The sequence below is a fragment of the Simochromis diagramma genome, unplaced genomic scaffold (genome assembly GCF_900408965.1).
Source record: "Simochromis diagramma unplaced genomic scaffold, fSimDia1.1 OVJJ01000646.1, whole genome shotgun sequence".
Classification (NCBI taxonomy): Eukaryota; Metazoa; Chordata; class Actinopteri; order Cichliformes; family Cichlidae; genus Simochromis; species Simochromis diagramma.
In genome coordinates this window covers 3651514-3675051 of record NW_024387279.1, presented here as the reverse complement: position 1 = coordinate 3675051, position 23538 = coordinate 3651514, and the positions used below count along the sequence as shown (strand labels likewise).

The 23538-nt window shown below is 41.9% G+C and overlaps 1 protein-coding gene across 9 annotated transcripts in view; it reads right to left on the bottom strand.

The window, feature by feature from the left end:
* Nucleotides 1-258: 258 nt before the first annotated feature.
* LOC120715982 (band 4.1-like protein 1) overlaps nt 259-23538 on the bottom strand; it is a 91560-nt gene continuing 68280 nt past the window's right edge. For 2 of the 9 annotated variants that reach the window (XM_040003308.1, XM_040003309.1), the window contains exons 10-25: nt 23313-23410; nt 22654-22829; nt 22209-22438; nt 21796-21834; nt 21208-21252; nt 19689-19838; nt 18458-18544; nt 15396-16799; nt 13527-13577; nt 12589-12948; nt 12033-12161; nt 8096-8155; nt 6452-6547; nt 5838-5918; nt 5632-5748; nt 259-3939 (exon numbers count right to left, since the gene is read on the bottom strand). In XM_040003308.1, the coding sequence (XP_039859242.1) occupies nt 3934-3939; nt 5632-5748; nt 5838-5918; nt 6452-6547; nt 8096-8155; nt 12033-12161; nt 12589-12948; nt 13527-13577; nt 15396-16799; nt 18458-18544; nt 19689-19838; nt 21208-21252; nt 21796-21834; nt 22209-22438; nt 22654-22829; nt 23313-23410 (3129 nt within the window). In that variant the 3' untranslated portion in view covers nt 259-3933. The remainder of the gene's footprint in view (nt 3940-5631; nt 5749-5837; nt 5919-6451; nt 6548-8095; nt 8156-12032; nt 12162-12588; nt 12949-13526; nt 13578-15395; nt 16800-18457; nt 18545-19688; nt 19839-21207; nt 21253-21795; nt 21835-22208; nt 22439-22653; nt 22830-23312; nt 23411-23538) is intronic. The other 7 variants (XM_040003311.1, XM_040003310.1, XM_040003312.1 and 4 more) reach the window with 7 other exon arrangements.

Genomic DNA, 23538 nt, shown 5'->3' with positions numbered 1-23538 from the left:
GACATCCTGCAGGTGTTTCGCAGACTAATATAAGGTGATTGTATTCTGTGTGAAGTACCAAGTGATTTTTGAAGTTCAGTGAAAATGTTGAGCATGCTTCTTTGGTTTCAGAAATCCACTAGGTGGCACTAAGAGCACCCAGAAACCCACTGCAGCCCACTTTTACTGCATGTACCGAATGTGGTCACAAGATGGCAATACAGACCAAGGCTGTTTCCATCATATTCACTCCAGCAAGAATCCTTCACTACTCTGGTGTTACAAAAGAAGCCCTTTATTTCACAAGCTGAATTGTAAATGTATGGAAATATTCAAGTAACAGAAGGGGAAAAACAAACCAAACATTTCCTCAAGTTCAAAAAGAAATCCCTCTCCCTTCATTACAGAATCAGAGACAGTGTTTGAATCATACTGAGACATTTATTTATGCATGTATGTTTTTTTTCCATTTAGACTGAATGCAAATACAGCAAATACACACCACCAAGCACTAGGGGGATGTAGAGCAAAAGGCAGTGGAGACTTGGAGGTGGAGGCTTTACAGCAGAGCAGTTTGATGGTCTTCACAGAGGGAAAAAAACTCACATCCGTGATCCATACTGTGCTGGTTTTCTAAAGTTAATGGGGCCAAAAACGTTCGTCATCTCGTTGAGGACCAACATTTCATATTCAGAGAGACTCCTTTTCTCGCTGCCTTCAAAGTCATATTCTTTACAAGACAGTAATTCGCTTTCGAGACAGCTCCTCTTCACCTTGGGTGGAGAGGAGAGGTCGTTCCTCCATCTGCCTCGTGGTGATTAAGAGCACTTTCAGGCGCGCACTGATAATTGCTCCCGCGGCTCTTAACATAAGGCACCCATTCGTGTGACATTTCTATTGCACCGCTGTCCTTCGGGTTCTACTTACTGCCTCGTCCCTCACATAAAAACACATCTCTGCTCCTGTCAGTTTCTACAAAGTGTACAGGCTAATACACAGAAGTACAGATATTTATATATAAATACAGGTCCTCCATCCTCCAACTCGCCACCTCATTACACAGCTTCTCTCCCGATGCCTACAGTTGTTCTTTTCCATCAGTAGTGTGTCCAAACCTACAGCAAAGACAGGCTTTTCCCCCCAGCAGGTTACAGTACATGTGCTGCAAATCATTGCAAGCAAGTGCCTTCTCAACAGTCCAGTGTCATATGACCAGGTAAAATAAAACAGAGCAAAACGGAATATACAAATCATCAGTTTTCTCCTGTTTTCCACAGACACCACCAACAGCAGGTCAACAGGTTCAAATCAGGGCAAAGGGAGGATTAGATGAAGAGGGCAACAAAGCCATGGTCACAAGTGTTGGAAAGATTCCTTCGAATGTCATTTTACAACTCCGTGTTGTTGGTTTTGGTTACGCTTTGATACACACGACAGTTCACAGTTTTCTCCCTTTAGAGGACACAGAATAAGAAGAATGTCTGCTTATTGCAAATCTCACAAGCAGTGCACGTCACTGCTTCAGGTAACAGTAGCACGAAAAGTTAACAGTGACAGCGGGGACACAGGCTAACACGGGTCGGGCTCCGTTAGAGGGATTTGTATGTTTGATAGCTGATGCATAGTATAGTATTAAAGGTCACCCAGAATCGACGGATATACAATATGAGACAACCAGCACGCTGTGTGGGTGGAGGCCACTTAACGCATGACATACTATACGCTTTGTCTGTGATGTGAAACAGGGAGGAGCCGACCACTCCTATAAATACAAACTCATAAACCACAACTTCAAAAAGTTAACCTGAAAACAAAACAAAAAAATGAGAGAGAAAAAGTACCCTTGTTAATCTTGTGTCTTGAACTCTTCAGGCTGTGTCTGCAAACATGCGCACAATCCAAGAACCAGTCGCTATTTAAAGAGCTGCTATGATCAGTGGTTTTACATAACAAGCTAATCAAAAGAAAAAACTGACTCTGTAGTTTCCTTAGCATTTTAGCCCCTTTCAGCTCACTGTTTTGGTTCACTCTTACACCTTTTTACAGCATGGTTTACGCTGCTTTTAATAAAACCTCGCGCTGCTACCGTCTAAACATGAGCCTGCAGGTAGGTTAGCAAAGTTAGCATAGTGAAGAATTTTACAGCAAAACAAAATCCCTGAAGAAAAAAAAAAAAAAAGAAACAAATCATACCAGCACTATAAGAGTGCCGACAGCGATTAAGGAACGGATTTGAATTATTAGCTTGGTAGAAAAAGAGCTACAAATAAATGCTAATTCTTGCTAATCTGGCTGTTTGCTTAAATGCTAACAAGTTCATTATCACAGATGTCTAAACGTGAAACTAGACAGATAAGACTGTCGTCATGTCGCCATATCATAATTATCTCGATAGCAATATTATCTCAATAAGTAAAAAAAGTTTTTGACAATTTAATGATGATAGCAATAATGCTAGTGTTTAAATTTTACCATAGCTGTTAAGTCAGAGTAGTGATTTTTTTGCAAAAAAGAAAGTCAAAGTACAAAGTACAGAGATGACAAAGTCTAACTATAACTGTACAAATACACAAAAAAGAGCAATTACATGAATATTTATGCTGTTATAATATGTGCATTGCTAACGCTATTAATATTTTTTAAATATCCCAGCTACCGCTTATGCACAGTTATTACGATACTGCTAACGTCGATTTTGTAGTTTGGGCTTGTTAAGCTCTTTAAACGTGGCCAACATTAGTAAATCGCAGCTGGTGGCTGTGATGTCAACATTGGCTTTTTGCAGCCCAACTTTACAATCTGGAAAACCAGCTCTAAGTTTGGAGCCAGTTGGTTACAGCTCTGTCAGGGAGAATTTACAGCATGTTCACACATAAAGGCTGAAATGTCCAAAAACACAAGAGTGTCAAACAAACTCTGTTTCCCAATGGAAGTCAGTAAAGCAAGTAAGGAAAAAAGAAGTAAATATATATCACAAATAGAATATTATTTATATTTAAAATTTCCTCTGAAAACCCTAAAACTGTGACCAGCATCTCTTTGTGTTGGTGGTGAGCCGACAGCAAAACAATAACAGTGAAGCTGGACGAGGACAGTGATGCTTGTGTGTTGAAGACTGGGACCAGTTCCAGCTGTCCTCTGAACAGTTAGTACAGTCTGTCCACCACTCATTGGCCTCATGTATTTTACACTTTCTCAACGGTCCTCATTCCCACTTCTCCGGGCTTCAAAAGGCGGACATATTCATGTGTGTATTTTTGTTTTGTTTTCATTCCCCCTGCTATTTTTAATTGAATCATGCAGATTATAATCTTCTGATATTATACATATTTCATAAACAAGCAAACACTGAACATAAATTAGATCCTCTATAGATAAAAATGTAAAAAGCTAATAAGACAGCAGTTGATTATACTGAAGGTTGCATGGCTAGGAGATGGCCAACAAGCAAAAAAGGCTGGCTCTTGCCACTTGGCACCTCCCCATCCCTACCCATGCTACCAGCATTGTCCCCATACTTTCTCCCACCCCTCCTTTTCTCTAATAATAACAGCAGCACGGGGTAGACGTGTGACCCTTAAACACAAACTGTGAGAGGTGACACCTCTCTGGTTCAAACGAGCCAAAACATGTTACATTAAATAATATGGAAGAAATGTGTGAAATCTTCCAATCGAAGATTTTTCCTCTTTCCGCTAGAGGGTGGAGGGCTGGGATCGGCCGGGACGGGATGGGAGGCCGGGTCAGATCAGAGGCCAGTCACAGTTGGTACGTCTAAAGGGAAAGGAGTGGAGGTCTACTGCTTCGTGGAACGCAGTCTGTTGTCGTGTTGGTGTGTACACAGTGGGGTAGAAAGTCCTCTTATCGGGTTGGTGGCATACTGCAGGGCGGGGCCGGAGACACACAGCTGGAGGATCCTCTCCTGTCCCCCGTCTCAGGAGCCACCATGTTCAATCAGGACTGCAACCACATGACAACACATACATAAAAAGATGTTTCGTGCTCGTGAGCATGTATAAATCTGTTTTTCTTCTCTTTCTTCTCATTTTTTTGTGCCATGTGTAGTCACTCTACATTAATACACTAATTTTGCATCTTTGTAGGATTCGTCTCTCCTTTTTGTTCATTTAAGATGTCTTTATAATGGTTTTGTATCTTACTACATCCCACAGAGAGCTGAGCCCTTTTTCCACGGAGAACGTTTTACAAACTGACTTTTTTGGTTCCAGAACAGCTGATCAGTGTTACTTCAATCAGCTGTGAGTTCAATCACCCTCAGTCCATGTGAGTAGAGAAAGAACACCATTATCAATGGCGCTACAATACCAGGATTCACCATAGCATTTATTAAGTATTTTCATCCAGTCATGGCAGAAATAATCTATGAGTTTGACAGAAAATAATCTACTTTAGTGTTCCCCAGTATAACAATTTACAACTTCATCTAAGATCAGCCTTCACTGATAGATGATGCCTCCTATCTGTATAGCACAGCCATAAATACCAAGAGTTAAATAATAGTATCAAATTTAACAACAACAACAAAAAAAAAAAAAAACAGGACAGGCAATATTTTAGTATAGTTTTCGGAGGATGGGCCATTCTCCATAAGGAATACAGATCATGTTGGGACCGAATAACCCACCATGAAGAGATCCAAACAGACCCAGACAGGATGAACTGGCAAATAACAGCCCCACTGGATGTGGAGCTGATCTGGTTTGAATCTCTAATCCTTATCTGTTTTAGGACTCAGTACTCTGACCTGTTTGCTGAGCCAGAAAAGCTGAGATTCCATCATCTGAGGGTTAACATACTCAGAGGTGATAACAGTGATTCCTGGAAGAGGCTGGAGGTACATTTTCATCTCATTTTAGCTATTTTGCTTTCTTTTTGTATCTATTCTAGTTCCATTTGTTTGATAATGTTCTGCATCTTTTGTAGGCATAGGGTTTATTACTCTTTTCTTCTCAATTAATATTTATTGTATAGTTAGATGTTTTGTATCTGTATGTAATATCTTTCTTTCTGTTGGTTGACATTGTGCATCCCTATGTTACTCATGGTTATTATGCACGTCATTTAGCAGTCAATTTATGTCTTTGTATATCTTTTTGTGCATATTTTTCATTGTCTATAGTAATTTGGAACAGTTTTGCATCATTTTGTTTTCAGTTCTCCTTTGTAATGTGTGTGCATCTTTGGCAAGTCTAAACCACTTTGTATCTTCTTGGTCATTTGGTCTGAATCTGTAGTTGCATTATTATGTAGGTACTTGGCATTTCTTTAAGGTAATTTTTCATCCTTCTATAGTCCAGTTACATCTTTACAATAATTTTTTAATATATAGTTATTGTCATTTGGCATCCCTCTGTAATCATCTGTTATCTCCTTTGTAGTTATTTTGTATCTCATTTTGATGTCTAGTTGCTTTATTTCTCTCGGCAGTCATTTCCCAACTGTTTATAATTGTTTTGCATTTCTTTGGATTAGCTTTGCACCTTAGTGGCCCTCTGTACTTGTTCTGTGTTTTGTAATCATTTGGTTAACTTTCCAACAAAAAACCTTGAGTCTAAGCATAGGCTCTGTGCCTGTCAAGTGCTTGAAGTAATCCTTAAAAAGTACAGAGTTCTTGTAACAACAGATATTTACCTCTGCTTTCTGTTGTAGCTCCTCAGTGGGCGACTCTGTTTCCCTGATAACTACTGCTTTTGTCACCAGCATGTCAGGATGCTGCTGCTTTGCCTCTTGGATTGCCATGGCAAGTGCCTGGGGACATAAAAACCATCAACGCCTGTGTTGTAACCCTCTCATCCGAACATTGCTTTGCGAGGGTTTCTGTGAACAGTGTCTCTCACCTGATGTTGGTCCACATCATCATCTCCTGTGATTATAATCCTCTTCTCGATCCTGGTCTCTGAGTAGCCTCCTTTCACAGTCTGTTGAATAAAGAAAGAATGAAATTTAATGAATCATATAAAATGACACACGAGAAAAAGTAGCAGTGTGTTGTTATTGTAGTCTATTTTATCCATGTCCTCCTTCCAATTTACACAGATCCATTCAGTTTATTTAGTGTGAGACTTTTTTAACTGTTAAGTGATATGAAACTGGTGTCCTGTAAAACTAAATGTGTCTTTATGCACTAAAAGTCTTGATAACGTGGAAACACACTGAATCATGTTGTCTAACAGTAATTCAGTCCTAATAGAGCTGCAGGGAATAATGATTTGTATTATTAGTATTCATGTAAAGCCTATCAGAGTTGATCACCTTATCAAAATATATTGTTAACATATTAATTACAGTTTCCTGTTATTAATTAAGAAGTTAAGAAGTTAGGAAAATAAAATCTATTTGATCTTCCACTCCAATGCATCTATAAGGACGGGTAACACAGACAAAGATGTGATGGCGCTGACCTAATGCTTCGGCCATCAAACTGTAACCATAGGAACTCATGAAGTGTTACCTTGGTAACTTGTGTCGTGGTTGCTGAGGTAACGTTCTCAGCAGTGATGGTCAGCGGGGACACAACAGACTCTCTCCCCTGGGTGCTGGCTTTTACCTGCAACAGTCATTAGAGAGCAGTTATACACAAATAGACGAAGCCAACGGCAAAAACATGCTCGGACACAACGTGTACCGCCCTGCCAGCCTTGGGGGGTCTCGGCCTCGTGGGATCTAAATCAAAGATCTGAAATCTGTTAACTGTTATCAGAGTTTCTGTGCACCAGATGCCCTGGTCAACAAAACTCTCTTTATCAGCTGTTGGTAATAATACAAGCCACTGACAATGCTGATGTGTGCAGCAACAATTTGCTTTCTCTGCGTTATAAAAAAAAACTTCACTAACAGCTGTTCTTGTAATGATTTCCCATAGAAGTACATTCTTTGTAGCTTTGCGCCTAATAAACCAGCGAGTCTCATCATAGTGGACTGTGCATAACAACAAAAATCAGCTCCACTGTCTTGAATGACAGTTGGCAACAGCAGTCCTTGTTCTGCTCTGCAACGCCGCTGCACCTGCTGCAGGTACTCCAGCAATTGGATTTCCAGAGCAGAACTTAAAGTTGCTAGCTTTAGCCACACCGGTAAGAAAGCGCGAGATGGGATGTGTCAGTGGTAACCGATTAGCAACAACTGAACTTTCAAAATAAGAGCCAGAAAATTCGTCACTAGTACACTGATCACATTTTTCACACCAATGAACAAAAAGATTGCACAATATGCTTGCATGGCTTGTAAAGACAAGGGGACGATGAACACAACTGTTAGTTCTATTAATGAACTCTAATGTTTTTAGCCAGCTACGGGTATTTCAGTGTCGTTTCATCACATCAAGTGAGACATGCTGATTGGTCATACAGCCTTGAGCAGTTGTTTTAGTACTTGGCCACATATTTAAAACATCAAGCAAAACTCTAAGTTTAGCATTTTCAGGACTTTGACTTGGACAGAAATATAATGAGCATCAAGAAAAAACAGCTATCACTGCTGGTAGAATGTAAATGTTGGAATCAACAGACTATATTACAAAGAAACACGTGAAGATATCTGAATGTGGTCCTGCAAACAGCTGCCTCGTGTAACATTATTCATTTCTACAGTCGTTCAACAAATTCAAATTCAAATTCAAATTCAAATTTTATTTGTCACGTACACAGTCATACACAGTACGATATGTAGTGAAATGCTTGGACAACTGCTCGTGACCTAAAGAAAACAAAAAAGGAAAAGGCTATGAATAAGATAGGAAATAAATATGAAAAATTAAAAAGGGTAAATTTAACTGGGAAGGAATAAAATATAAATTAAGGTTAAAAATGAAATAACTGTACAACACAAATTAGAATGAAGGGTAAATTTAACTGGGAGAATAAGATAAAATATATAAATTAAAGTTGAAAATAAAATAACTGTACAACAAAATACACAATATAGAACTATATAAGAATGTAAAAGAAATATAAATAAATATATACACAATAACAGCAGCAGGATATGAAAGTTCAACGCAAGAAGAGAGGAAATCAGTGGACAAATCGCTAGGGTTTCTCACTGTGGACACACACACACATGTACTGTCCCTTTGCTCCTCATCAAAGATACTTACAGGAGAGCCATTTTCTTTGACGGCAGCAGGAGCCTCCTGTGGGCTGACGACTCCATAGTTCTGAAAAAGAGGAAATGGCCCTTATTAACAGTCTTTAATGAGCTTTTTAAATACAATCTGTGATCGCACAAAGAAGCATTAGTGCATATTTAAAATAGAATAGTGTGGTTTTGTTCTCTGCTAATTGTAGTGGATTTAACATTGCACTTGGAGGAGTTTGATTTTACTTCCTTTTTCATAGAGTTTACATTTCAATTTTTCACATTTACATTTTGAACCACCCCTGTTATAGAGACAACATATATATGATGAAATGAGGCCGTTCATTCTGACACACTACAGCAGGAACATAATGGTCATATTCAAAAACCTGAATTAAGGCTGCTCCTCAGTTAATGACAATGCCAGGGCTGGACCTCCACAACAGACATTTTGGCATGTCAAACAGGACAAGCGGCTATAAACAACATAATGAGCACCGTCGCTGAGCTGCTTCATGGTGTCACTGCTGTTTGGACAATTTATTCTAATTTGTTTCATCTGTTTTTCCTGTCGAGTCAAAAAGACCTGCTGTTAATGCTGCCTTACTGTCTTTATTTATTTATGTCATTAGATACAGTGAAAGCGATCTAAAGCACATCACACGTGTCTGCTGGTGAAGTTCTGCTGTTTATCTCTACACTGACTCGTTAAAAAGTCTCACTTTAAAGAAAATGATGAGGACTGATTTACTGCTCCATCAAATCCAAGTCAACATGTTTTACCTTTAACCAACAGTGTTTGTGCTGACAGCATCCATTTCATCATGGATATATACAAGGTAATATATAGAAATAAGAACACCAACCTCTGTACACCCCTGTACTCAAACAGTACATATGGATACAGTAAAGGTAATATAAGTACAGCAGTGTGCTCAGAAACAAGTATTGCTTTGGCATTTTAGCAAGAATAACTATTTTGTGCAGGACTTTTGTATAAAAGGTGAAGTTTTTCACTCTTCTATGCAAAATCAGATATTTGAGGGATTTTATTAAATGTATTAACTGTACAACGGTTCAATGGGACTTCAAAGTGAGCTTTTCAGGAGCCTTCATTCTTCATTCGAGGGCATCTCTTGGTAGAATTGCTAGTGCGTTCAAGATTATTGTCTCACTGAAAGGTCTCGTTCCTTTTTAAGGTCAGCTCAGGTAAATTACAATGTCTTCCAGCAGACATGAATCAGCTAGCAGCTAAATGCTAGCTGCCCAGTCCTTGATGTCACCAAAGTGACGATATTTTCCATCACCATATTTGGATGGCATGAGAAGCAAGTGGTTAAATAAAAACCGAAATTTGATTCATTTATCTAGCAGATTGTTCAAAAAGAACAGCAAACACATTTTCCCCGGGAACCTCCCAGTCGCGTCGAATAATTCTTTGTGCCGCAGAAAGTGCTAGAAACATTCCTCAGAGATTTACATGCCAGCATCATCCAGTAGCTGCATGTCCTTGACTTCCTGTTCCACCACATCGCGAAGGTGTTCCATGGGATTGAGATCATGTGACTGTGGAGGGCATTTGAGTACAACAGACTCATGATGAAGTCATGTTGGTGTGCATGGTGCACTATCCTGCTGAAATGCAGCCATGCATGGCCAGCAAAAATACTCCGGTAGCCATCACACCACCAGCAGCAACTATTCATACAAGGCAGGTTGTATCCATGCTTTTGTGTGGTTTACACTCAATTATGACCCTGCCATGCAAATGTTGCAGACCTGCAGACCAGCAACACTCTTCCAGTTTTTCCAGTGTCCAGTTTTAGTGAGCCTTTAGAAAATGTAGTTTCCTGTTGTTAGCCGATTAGAGTGGCGCTTGGTGTGATCTTCTTCAAGGTTTGATGTGTTGTGCATTCAGAGACGCACTTCTGCATACCTTGCTTTGAAGGATTTTGTGTAGAGAACTGCCGTTTATTGGATAGTTACTCTCTTTTGGACCTTTCCCGGTAAACCCAAAGGATGGTGGTGCAGGAAAATCTAAGCAGATCAATAGTTTCTGAAATACTCAACAACCATGCCACATTCAGAGTCACTTAAATTACTAGACAGTCAAGATGCTAACCTTGTCAAATTTGTAGTTGCTGCTACGTGATTGGCTGATTATTTTTATTATTATGCATCAGCAAGCAGTGGAAGAGGTGTACCTATTAAAGTGTGATTGTATATACACCCTGTTTGTAACAGCAGACTCATAAAAAGAGTTTACTCAGAAAACAGTCTCCTCTTTGGTGTAATTTACTGGAATGGAAGTATAACCCACCAGCAGGAGTTTTTTTTTACGCTTAAATAATTCATTTATATATATTTTAAATCTTTTTATATCCCTAATGAGACTCATGGGCACCCACAATTAACCAATTTCTCTAGATTTTGTCATTATGGCACTGCAGTAGCAGAGAGAACGTCAGATTAGATAAGCTTAGTCACATCAAGGTTTAGTAATTGGTACTAAACTGGAATGTGAGATTTACTTTTTGATGGTGTCCTAACTATAGCTTTATATCCAAAGTTTTGCATTTGACTGATTTGTTTTTATTCCTTTAAAATTGTTTTTGTGTGTCATTCATTTCCATTATTGTTCTGCTTTAAAGAGGCTGCTGGTGTATTTTTATGACTATACGTGATGAATTGTTTGTGAAAGCAAAATAAATTGTCCTACAGTGTGGGTGCTTTGCAGACAGCTGGAACGGAGCAGCTGCTGAGCCTTTGTGCTTTTGTTTAGAACCCAAGCTCAACAGACAAAGCATGTCTCCCTCTGCTGGCTGTGCAGTGTCACTGCTGAGGATCTGTGTCTGCCCACGAATGACGTCAGTTTGCCTGAGAAGCATACATGCACACTCTGTACTGTGGCTTTCTCTGACATCTTTGAAAATGTGACTCAACGCTGATGTGGCACTTCAAAGGCACCCTCTCTACATCATCGCCTGAGTTCATCCACACTATTAGCTGAATGGCTAAAGAGCCCAGCGATGATTACATTTTAATAAGGCTCCTGTGGGACAGCCAGCCGGCACTCAAATCTCTGCCTCCGGAGATGAATGGGATTCGCACCTGCTTTCATCATCCTCATTAATACACTGTCAATACTTTAATCACTTCATAATGATGCTATTATTCCATCCGTGTCTGGGGAATATGGCCATCATGTCACTGCAGCTCAAAGAAGACGCTTCTTCCTCTAATCAAGCTCTGTACAAATAAGAAATTCTTAATCGCGAGTCACTTTGATGGCGACTGTTGGAACTGATCCTCATTTCCTCTTTCTGCCAGTCCCCAAGCCCTAATTCTTTAGCACTCACCTATAAGTATTTAAAGTACTCATCATATTCAACCCAACATTTCCTAAAGAAGTTAAAAAAAAGTAAATACTTTGTCAATTTGGGAAAACAGATCTTCATCTTGTTGATGAGTTAGAGGAATAGATAGCAAGCCAAGCTCAGTCTAGAGCTTTCAGGCACATCCAAAGCCCAGTATCTAACATGTTGTAAGTTAAAGCTGTGCAAATAAATACGTGTAAAGCCAACAGCACCTTCCATGCTGACTGGCATGGAGGTTCTTGTAAAAAAAAACAAACCCTAAAATTGTACATTTTAAAGCAAAGATTAATTTTTACACTTTAGAGGTGCAGGTCGGTGGATTATGCTGCTTTGTACACAGTCAGGACTAGGGATGGGTATCGAAAACCGGTTCTTGTTGAGAACCGGTTCCCACTGTTTCAATTCCTTGGAATTGTTTGTCATTTTTGCAAACGATTCCCTTATCGATTCCAGTCGCCCCAAATGACGTCACCACGTTGCGGAGCGTCATTTACCTGGCAGGAAACATGGTGGCTCAAACGCTCACACCTCACACAGACTGTAGTGCTGTTGTTTCTACTGCTTTTGCATTCGGTTTACCTGTGGAGAGACATTAACGACGTTGGCGTGGGCTTCTGATCCATTTGTGTGCGTCTCCGTCTTGCTGTCGGCTCTTTTCAGCTTGTGGGCCACGCTCACCGTGTTGGGGTCTTTCTTTGCCACGGGAGGCTGCATCAAACACAAACAGTACAATACAGTCAAAGAGCAGCAAGTGATTTGCTCACAGCAAGTCGCCTGAAGACTTCAGACCCATTCTTGTAAGCAGCATATTAAACAAAAGAAAGCAACCGAGCGATGTTAACTTACAGGAACAAACTGTGAAATGCATTTTTATTAGTCTGGATGACAACGTGCAAGAGGTGCAATAAATTCAAAGAAACACCAACAAAAATAAAATGGGTGAATTACAATTAATACATAAGAATGAGTAGAACAAAAACTGAACACAATAAGGAATCAACAAAATTTAAGGAACACATCATGGTCCAAAAATAAATAAAAAATACAGCAGGGGGCTACTGAAGACCAGCCAGGCAGGGTGAAGCCAGTGGGTGATGATGGCGATGAATACGTATAAATGCGTTCATCTGTCTACCTCATGATGCATTCCCTCCTCAGGAAGCCTCTCCTCTATGGGAGACTTGTCCCGGGAGCCCATTAGACGGGCAGAGTAGAACCTGGAGGTCTCCTCAAAGTCCTCCCGGCCCACCTCAGGCTGTCGCTCCCTCTCTCCCAGTTCGGGCACACCCTTAGAAAAGTCCTCGAGGCCCGAGTGGAGGTCAGTGATGACAGTGAAGTCGACCTCGGCCTCCAGGCTGGACGTGGAGCTGACCGTCATGCTGGAACACTTGCGTTCGATGCCCAGGTGGGTTTCCTTCATGCATGCCACGGTGTCTCGTTCCTGCTCCTCCTCCGAGGCTATGCTCGGCTGAGGCCTCCTCTCCCCAAACTCCTTCTGGTGCAGGTACAGACACAGGATCAAAACTCTGGCATCGCACAGCTACAGTGTTTTGAATGGAGATGGCAAGAAATGGGAATCATCGGTGTTATGGAAGCAACTTGCTACTCAAGCTATCCATTATCCATTAGTTTGCAAATTCCTGTTGAAGACCCTGAGAGGAAAAATTTTTTGCCATTGCATCCTTGACGTTTTGACAGTGAATGTGATGAGGGCTGGACCTAACTCCAAAAAAAACCAACCCGGCTTCAGACATAATGGTGTGCATATTCCATCTAGCTCCAACTACCTAGCTAACTAGCTACAATATGTTTCCTTAAACAGCTAGCTTACTAACAATAGCAATGCAACAGCTAGTCTTCTGCTAATATAAACACACGACTTTTCTTGTATCCAAAGCTTTGACAGTCCACTTACAGACTCACTCTTGTTTTGGTAAAAGTAGCAACTTGAACGTCACATACATTGATAACAGGTAGTAAAAGCTGCAGTCAGCTATGAGACATGCATCAAGGGAGGAAAAGAGAAAAATGGACAGAGGATATGAAGGGTGGGTTCAAATACAAATGAATAACCTTGAAGTCAGCAAATGGCTCTTCATATATAGCAGGAGTAGAGACAGGCTCCTGCAGAGGGAAGCAGAGGAAAGAGCAGAGAGAGGATCTCAGGGTTAGCACAAGCTGGAGTGGAGTGTGGACTGACTGACACAGCAGTGATTGACTGGGGTCTGAAGATATGAGCCCAGTGGGGTTCTGTGCACAAAATATTGCAGCGTAAACCTAAACTGGGATCCTGAAGGGTCCAAATGTAAATACAAAACACAAACACACTAGTAAGTTTGTGCTATTAACTCAAACCCAAGTTTAGGTGAGAAATTCAGCCAGACCCAATTCAAGCCCGCTGGTTCTGACCAGTCAGATCCAGTCAGGTTCAGAATGGATACCAGCACAAATTTCAAGGACTGCTCTACAGTGACAAAAGCAAACAGCAGTAGAAGTTTAGAGGACAGAAAAGCAACCACGATATCTACAGCCATTTGTTGTAGTTAGCAGAGGCAGGGCAAGAAAATCATGCACTTTGTATAACGAGCAGGTTTCTGGTAGTAAGAGCAGCCACTCATCCACTAACTGAGAAAGTGTTGCAATGGTTCACCGTGAATTTAAACACAAATACAGTCAAATGATGTTGTTACATTTCTGATTAAAATATTTTTTTAAAAAAGGTGCCGTGATGCATTTCAAAACCTGTCAAAATGACTGGGAGAGTGGGTCCACGTGTTTGGAGGAGCACCTTAATATTTTCCCAGCCCCCCCTCTCCCACTTCAATCAGATCTTAATGTGATTGTCACTCGCCAGTGAGGTCTGTTCGCACACTGAGAGCTACGCAACACCTCTCTCCTCATGCCTGTTTAATCCAATATATGCAAGAGCTTGACTCAGATGAAAAGGTGGGGAATGATGAAAGCTGTCATGTCTATTCACTCCAAATTCCTTTCATTCCGGTGCCAAACACGTGCAAGCTCCCAATGATACCAACAGTGAAATGAAAGCAGCAAATCTGACTGTGTCAGGCACTGAGCTGTGGTGTCTGTCTGCTTGCTGCCTGCTGGGCTTTCACAGTTGGAGGAACTGGTGTGTTTAGAACACCGCTGGGCTTTCAATCCAGGTGAGGGGTAAATGAAAATAATGCAACGCATGATTTCTGATTTATTACCACCCATGTGACGGATCCAGCGACAGTTTGTAAATTCTGAGTCGTTTTTTTTAAGGGTTATCAGTTTGATGTGGTTCCTCAATCTTTTGCGCACAAACCAATTCTATACTCCATTTATCTCTAATTTTGGAAGATATTAGCTCTCTAACAAAGTAATGGATGACAGTACACCCCCACGCTCTCCTTTCACAAATGAGTGATTTAATTTCTAACGTTCATATGCAATAAATCGCTTATTTTGTATTTCCAGCTTGGAAATGACATGGAGATGAGGATAAATCATCGGAGCGGCGGTAATATGTGAGTCTGCTGCCCTCTGACAGAGAACAATGTGAGCTGGGAGGAAATTTCAGGTTCAGCAGCTGAAAAAGATGAACCAAAACACCGAAACATGACTTTTTTTTTTGCGTGTGTGTGTGTTTAAACTTTCACAGCCAGTGTTGAGCTGTACAGATTTGCCAGACAGTGTGGTGCATGTCAAAAGGCAATGGGAGGGGGGGATAAACTGGACTGCCTTATGGGAAAATGTCCACACTTTTTGACTGCCACAAGACAGAGCAGAGGTACGGCTCCGCCTGCTCTTCATGCAGGCACGAACAAGGCAAGATGGATGAGTGTTTCAAGTCATTGAAAACGTAGAAAAAAGAATAATGGCGTGCTCATGCTGAAGTCTGTCTGAAGCTCATGCTTTGTTTCCAATGACTGAATAGCAGATGCCAAGAGGAGTTACCGAGTGTCTCTTTTTGGCCGTGTCCAGGCTCGGCTCCCTGCTGGCGTTTCTGCTGTTCCGGAGTATTAGCACGGACTCTCTCGCCTTCTGTGTTTTCACCGGCGGCGCTGGAGGGGCCATTTTGGGAAGCCCTGAAATCTTTGAGCTGAACGACTGGCTCTCCGCAAACACTCTACCACACTGAAAGCTATCGTCTGGATGCTCGATTTTAGCAACGCCCTCCAGATCTGACGCGAACGCTGGATGAAAGTTGGAACCGTCGGTCCAGCTGAGGTCTGAGGATCCCTCCGGAGAGCCAACCGACCACCGGTATTCTCTTCTGATCCCCCGTCTTGGATCGTCCTGTCCCGTACGGTCCCTTTCGTCCTTGGACGTGACGCTCTTCGAACGCTCCGGCTTGAGAGGAACAATCCTGGTTATTTCCGACTGGTAGCTGCTGCCTGACAGTCGGTGGAGAGACGTCCTCTGACCTCTGTCGCCCAAGAAACCCTCCACATCCTCTCCTCCAGAGCTACTGACCTTCCGTTCATGTGTCCTGACCTGTCGTAGTTTAACCTCTGCTAACTCTTTGTTGTCAATGAAGCCTTTCCCTCGCATCTTCAGCACACACTCTCCTTTAGACCCTGAGAATGAGCTATCATGCTCTATTTTTCCAGGTCCATTCACTGAGCCTAAATCGACATCTGCTGTCCCAACAAGGCTCACTTTTTTCTTTACCTGCTCTGCTCCTTGGGTGGAGACCTCCCTGCTTTCTCCAACTAATTTACCCTCTTGTTTGCCGTCTTTATAGACCCTGACCGGCTGATCCTTTTCTAAACCCTGATCATCTTTCATCGTTGCCACTGGGGGCGACTCGCAATGATTTCCTCTTTTTGGTGCTGTTTCTGAGTTGTTGTCTGAGTCCGAGCCCTCGTTTTCGTCTTCGGTGGAATCGCTTCCTCCTTTCCTGTAGACGAGCTCTGTGGGCATTCCCAGGTTTAAGCTCTGGGGTCTCCTCTTTTTCCTCGGTTTAGAAGCCGTGCGCTCCTTCATGTGCCGCAAGCCCGGGGCTGCATCGCTGTTCGCCTCAGGGTCTGAGGCTCGAGCTGGTTTGCTTTGAGATTTGTCTTGAAACGAGTCGGCATTCTCAGATAATTGGATCACAAAACGTCGAGGCTCAGAGCATACATCTGCCTCTCTGGACGATTTTGTTGATGGAAACTCATCAATATGGCTTTTCATTTCTTTTCTGTCATACCCTGCTACCTCCTTATGCATCATCTTGCTAACGTCTATCTCTTTTTCCAGACCCTTTTTCTCCCATGAGGAATCAGGTGTGAGAGATTTGTTCTTTTCTTCTGCCTTCCAGTCATGGTCTTGTTGATAAGGTTCTTGTTTTTCAATCAATACCCACTCCTCAGAGCCCTACATGTTGGTATAGATTAAACACAGTTAGACAAGCACAGCTACTGCAAACAATCAAATCTAGACAAGGACTTCAATCCAAGAAAAGGGCCCAAAATGTACATATTGGAGTTATAGTGAACATTGGTATTACCTATTCAATATGCATTTCTTTAAAACGGTAAACAAATCACCACCCGAGCACCATGGGCAGACCTTTGTGCTGAATCGGGTCAGCCAGTCTTGACATTTATTTAACCCAAAAACAGTCATTGAAATTGCGCTGAGTTTAATTTGATTTAGTCTAAATTTAGTCCAAAATGGATCTCCCATTGGGATCACATGTAACCCTGATAGACTCACATCAGACACTGCAGAAACCTGTTGAAAAGATGTAAAGTAATAACAATAATATTCATTTAAAAAGACAAACGTATCAGATGTTGCTACAAATTGTCTTTCAGGCTGTTGAAAAGCCTCATCTTTTGATATACTCCCACTAAATCTACAAAACATCACATTTATTAGTTGAACAAACGAGTTTAGTCGTTTTTTTTATGTTTAACAACTAATTCTGGGCAAATTTAGACTTTTTTCAAAGGAGTAAAAAAATGGCTGACTGAGGGACTTTGGAGGAATTTAACATAAACAAGGCCGTTTTTAGAAGTGTGGCAATAATTAAAAATAAAACTTTATGAAACACAAAACTCTAGTGAGTGTAGCATAAAACACCCGCACCATAGCTTGGATACAATAACTTCTAAAGGCTCAGTGCCTTTGCTAAGTCTAAGTCAGACTAGGATAGTTGAATAGGGCAAACAAAGTATCCACACTGCTTTATATTGCCAGTGAGTCATTACAGACTCTAACAACTCACCATGATAGCATGAGTACAAAATATAAGCCCTTCTTTCCTTTTTGAGTGCCACTAGTCAGAGCAGGTGTTGCTGATTGTTACCAGGGCAACATCAGTAAGAGGCTCGAGTCCGACAGGGGGTCGTTTTTTGTGGCTGTAAATGACTCGGTATTTATTTTTCTGAAACAGTCAAACTTACAATAGACTAACTGTGAGTAAAATGAAGACACATCTAACTCTACAGACCAGTCTAATGTTTCTTTGTGGACTGCTCCTCAGTCCTGCTCTGTGTTTTAGGGCACAATGTTTAGGCGCTATTACAGTCCAGACAGTATAAAGGACAGATGTAGCAACCGTGATGTTGGTTGGCAAAGTCCAGTTAGGAAGACTCAAGATGAGCTTTTCCACCATTGCCATCTTGACAAAAATGGGGCAGAGCTGACTGAGAAACCGCACGCTCGTTGCCTGTTGACTTGAGATTGACAGCTCGTTATGCAATGAGCATGCGGTCTCATACTACAGGTACTTTTTTATTTCTAAAGAACCGCAAGTCTTTCTGCAGCTACAACTATCATAATCCAGCAGCCTTCAGATAGAATCCAGCTTTAAGGTGCTCCTGCTTTGGCTTTATGCATATCAATTGTAACAGACATTATTATTGAAAACTAATTTTTTTGTCATACGTCATAGCAAAGTCATCTTTTCAGCAAGTTTTTGCTGGGTGGGGAAAGACAGCGTTCGAGGTCAGGAATTGCACTGCACCATGCCAATGCTACAAACAGTAAACTGCTTAGTGAAAGAGAAAGAGTGAAAGATGTGCAACCTCGGGTGAAGTCACCAGAGTCTTCTGGACGAAACCCTCAACAGACAGGCTGTTAACAGGTTCCTTTCCCATTGCCCGGCCCACCGACTGACCGAGACGAGGCAGAACAGAGGGTTTAAAAGAGAGAAGGAAGAACAGCCATTAGAGCAATTCTGTGAGACACAACTTCAAGCAAAAGGCAGAAAGAATCAGTGTTAACAGAATACAAGTGAGTTGTTCTAGCAGAAACTTTTTAATGAACTTCAAACTAAAATCATGCAGCTCCATGTACCTGACAGCCACCAAATCCACATAAGCAAATCTGGAGGCATTTGCAATGCAAAAAGATTTTTTTTTTATTCTGCAACAACATCAAAGAGCTGAGTTTCACTAAATCTCTTGGAAACAGTAAAGAGCAGCAAGACTTTCCCAGCTTTCGAATGTCACTCAAACAGAAACAACCCCGACCTCTGGAATGAAGCACACAGCAGATTACATTTTCTGCCACAGACAACATTTGACATTCTGTGGTTATAATCTGATTGTGGCAGACAGCAGATGAGAGATTGTCTGAAGGCAACTTAGGCACCAGCAAACACTATCCTATCTGAAGAGGCCAATCTCATCTTTAAAAGCCCTATTACCACAATACCATCAAAGCTTGAGAGATTTTGTGATCTAGCATAAAGAAAACGATCTAACTGTTAGGCAATCAGGGGAGAAAAAAATGACTGATGATTAGTTCTCGAGTGCCTCGCATTGAGAAAATCTCAAAAACATCTCGGATCTAATCTCTTCAAGATGTTTCCTTGTGTGCTACTTGTCAGTCATCTTCAAGCACCTCGGAGATATTTAGAGAATTATCCTGGTATTCCAGAGAAAAGGTAGAAAGCAATTCATTACACGGCTGTCCTAAAATAAACAGGGGATTTGTATGTTTGTTTCCGACTGCCATGATATTGGAGACACCTGTTTGAAATGCATGCAGGGAAAACAGAATCTATCTTCAACAATCACGCTCAATCACTATGTTTCTTTAAATCATATGACCGTGCAGTATCTCTTTAGGCTAATGAAGCAGTTAAAAACCTGCACAAGCACAAGAGTGAGAAGTGGAAAGAGGACACTGGCACACGGGAATATCGATGGCCTTTAATGGAATGTCAAGTTTTAGAGGTCGCTAGATTTGAGATATTGACCATAATGGACCTGAAAGCCCTCCACAGCTCCCCTACCCTCATCCCCCACTCACAGCCTTCTTCTCTGGTGTGCCAGTTGGGGAGGTCGCTGACAGACGCTTCTCGCGGTTCATCAGCTTGCTGTTGGGCTCTCTCAAGGCTCTCTTTAGCTCATTGATGCTGGCCTGGTGCTTCAGCAAGACGTCCTGCGACTTATCCAGAAACTAGAGAAGAGCAGAAGATAACAGTCCATCAGTCTGTCATGAACACCTGAGACTTGTATGGCATGTATGGGAACGTTGTGAGGTAATACTTCATGTACACAGGGAGAGGAGGCCACGCAAACTGCTCGCATTTATGCCAGTTAGAGATTCCGCTAACATTTTGGTCCTTTGTGCTGGTGTTCACTGACATTTAAGATGCTTATTGAAGCTACAGCATGGCTTCAATAAGTTACGACAGAATTAGCTTTCAAAACACGAATGAGCACAACAATCAAGGCACGCACTGCAAAGAGGATGCAAGACAAAATGAATATGAATAATCAATTAATGCCGTTCGCTAATCAAAACTCAGAAAGCTCTCTTTTTGGAAGATTGGACAACAGCTACAGGAAACAAAACAAAACCCATATTCCTTCACCTGCATAAACAGTATTCTGCAGTTCACCTGAAGAAACGGCTGTTCAGAGCAGGAACTTCATACTGTTTCTAGTGCAACATCCCCTCTTTGAGCTTTTCAGTTCCACTAACAGTATAACAGGTAAATATTTATCTGAGAAATGCCCCCTACAGATATAACTGCACCAATCATAACATTATAAAATGTGACAGGTGAAGTGGATAACACTTATTATCTTTTAATCCTGTCACCTGTTAATGGGTGGGATATTTTAGGGAGCAAATTAGCATTTTATCCTCAAAGTTGGTGCTTTAGAAGCAAGAAAAACAGGCAAGGGTCAGGATCTGAGCAAGTTTGATGACGTTTAAACTGTGATGGATACACCACTGCGTGAGAGGATGTCTAAAAGCAGCTATAGTAGGGTGTTCCTGGCCTACAGAGCTCAGTATCTATCAAAAGTGATGGTGAAACAACAAAGGCGATGGGCGGCTAAGGCTCATCGATGCACGTGGGGTCAAAGGCTGTCAACAGACGAGCTACTATAGCTCATACTGCTGAAAAAGTTCATGCTGGTTCTGATAGGTGTCAGAATACAGCAGCATTTTACAATATGAAGTGTTGTTGATGTTTTCAGTGGATGTTACTGTGCTTAAAGTAGAGCTTTGAATGAAGGACTTGTAATACAACCTAAAAATGGAGAACTTGTACCAGCACATTCACTTAAGTCGAGCATCTGAGTGCTTTTCCCAGAGAAGAATGCACCGATGCTGCATTACAGGCACTTAAGGACGGGGAGAAGCTCACGTCTATCTCTGAAAGCAGTGCTAGAGATTTGTTGCTGGATTTTTCAAATACCTTTTAAAATATATAAATAAATCAAATATAAACTGACTGAAAAGATGCGGACAAACCTCAGTCTATTAAAGGCACACACGACAAGAAGCACAAGAGCCAAAATCCAAGAACCTGTACCTCCTGTTTGTGCCGAGGAGTAGTCTCCTGGTCCAACTGAGAGAGCTGAGTTGGTTGCAGGACAATGGGCGAGCAAGAGAGGGGGTCAAAGGTGAAGAGTGCGGGGCAAGAGAGTGCAGGAACAAGGTCAGATGCAGACACAAGGCGGTAAGTCGGTGAGAGGACAAGCAGGCAGACAGAAAGCAAAGATTTAGCTATCAGATACACGTATCATGCCGAGACAGATTCTGAAATGAGAAAATAAAGCCATCCCAGTAAATTTTGAACATTTAATAAAACTATAAGCATTACAGCCATATCTAAATCTTAAGTGAACCTTTACACCTAATTCTGACCATCAGTGTCTTTCAAATGTTTGCTGGGATGCCAAACCGTTCCTTAAAGGCCACTACAGCCTTTGGATCACTTGTTAATGTGGTGCAATGCAGTATAGCTTTTTTTTGTTTGTCAGTGATGACAGCCACAGGTACAGAGACAAAACCCAGTGGGAGATATGCAGAGAGGGCGAGGAACAATTAAACAGACACAGTATTTATAATAAAGACAGCATACAGACAGACAGAGACCAAATCACCAGACACCAAATACCTCCTGTTTACTGTCAATTGGTGACCCGGCCTCCTCCTTCTCGCCAGCAGGAGTTTAAAAATAGAAAAAGCATGTTAGTAAACAGAGGCACGGCTCGGGTCTGCATTTGTCAGCATAATGAGAAAGGGTTAAAAACGGTAAAGCCGTTAGCAGGATTTATGAGCAGTGCAGAGTAAGCATGTAAGCCTGAGTGAAAGGAGAAGAGTTAGTGAATGCTAAATCCAGCAAAGCTGCCACAGCGTTATGCCCCTGCTGGATAAACCTCAGCTGGACTGAGACGCTTGCACTGCACCTCTTTACATCATCGCCTCCCTGCACTTAAGCCAGAGTTGTGGGCAAGGTGACTAAAAGTGTGCGTTTAGCCCTTCTGTCATTGGAAACTCATTAAAGCTCCATCGGGAGGTCTTTATTACCATGATCTCTTTTTTTCTGCTTGGAGTCACGTTGCCGTCATGGTCTTTGTCCTGCTCCGCCTCACGGCCCTGCTCGTGCTCCTTCTCCTCTTCGTCCTGTTCCAAACTTGGCTCCAGCTCTGTTTCCTGCTCGTCCCCGGAGGGGCTGTGCAGCCGTCGGTGTTCACTGATGCTGCGGTGAGAAAGGCCGTCGTGGTTCTCGCACATGGCTGATACCGGCCGTGAGAACTCTGTTGGTCAGACAGATGAGAAGCGTTGGATATTCTGGGAAGGACACTTAATTTACTTTCTTCCACAGATGATGAGAAAATGTTGTCTTTGGCTTAACTTAGTTTAGCTTCACATGCTGTTCAAAGGTAAAAACAGTGTGATTTACAACACTACTCTTTGAGCAAAGTGAAGCTAGCTTTTCCTCCCTGAGAAGCCTTCATGCTGCAGCGCTCACCTCCATCCAAGCTCCGGGAAAGCAGATACCTCTTACTGGTTGACCGCTCGAAGTGAGGAGCAGGCCTGTCTATGAGAGCACTGGCCTGCCTGGTTTGAGCCTGCGTCCTTCCGCTGTATCGAAACTTTGAACCCATCACCAAGAATCCCTTAGGAGGAGGCTCAGGAGATACCAGCCTGTGAAACAGACTGTGATAAGCAAGCAATCTGGATCTCTCAAAGGCAAAATACAGAGATATGTGGATTACTAATAGCTGAATAAATTATTTCAAGTCCAACTTAAATAAAGAGGTTTTGGAGGTTTTCCCTTTAATATCTCAGGGCCTTACCTTACAATATAAAGTGCCTTGTGGTGACTGTTACTGTAAACTAGCTTGACCTTTAGGGTAAAGCTGACTTCTCCTTTATCAGTCTATAATACGTACATGCAATTGTAACTGCGTGCTATCACATAGAGAGCTGTATCATGCAGTTCATGCATGTGTGACCTCTGTAATGCTAAATCAGTATATAAGTTAAGTTTACTAGCAAAGCCACGGTGACCATGGCAGTAGCCCGAGCGACTGTGCCTAATGAAGCTGTACACAGGGAAGTGTTCGGTTTGCTTTGATGGCCATCGAACAAAAAACCCTCCAACCATGAGAGCAGATCGATTCTTACCGGAAGAAGGTGTGATGCTCGATGCAGACCTTCCACAGCCTCTTGGCAGCTCTGTGGTTGGGGAGCTTAAAACCAATTGTACTTTCAAACTGTTCATACTAGAGGGGAGAGAAAATATGGAGAGACAGAGAAGGTGAGAGCTGAAAACACCACCAGGTATGTTTACTCTGTTTTGCTGAAGGGCGCATCAATTTGTTGGACGAACATTTAGAGAGAGTCCTAAAAA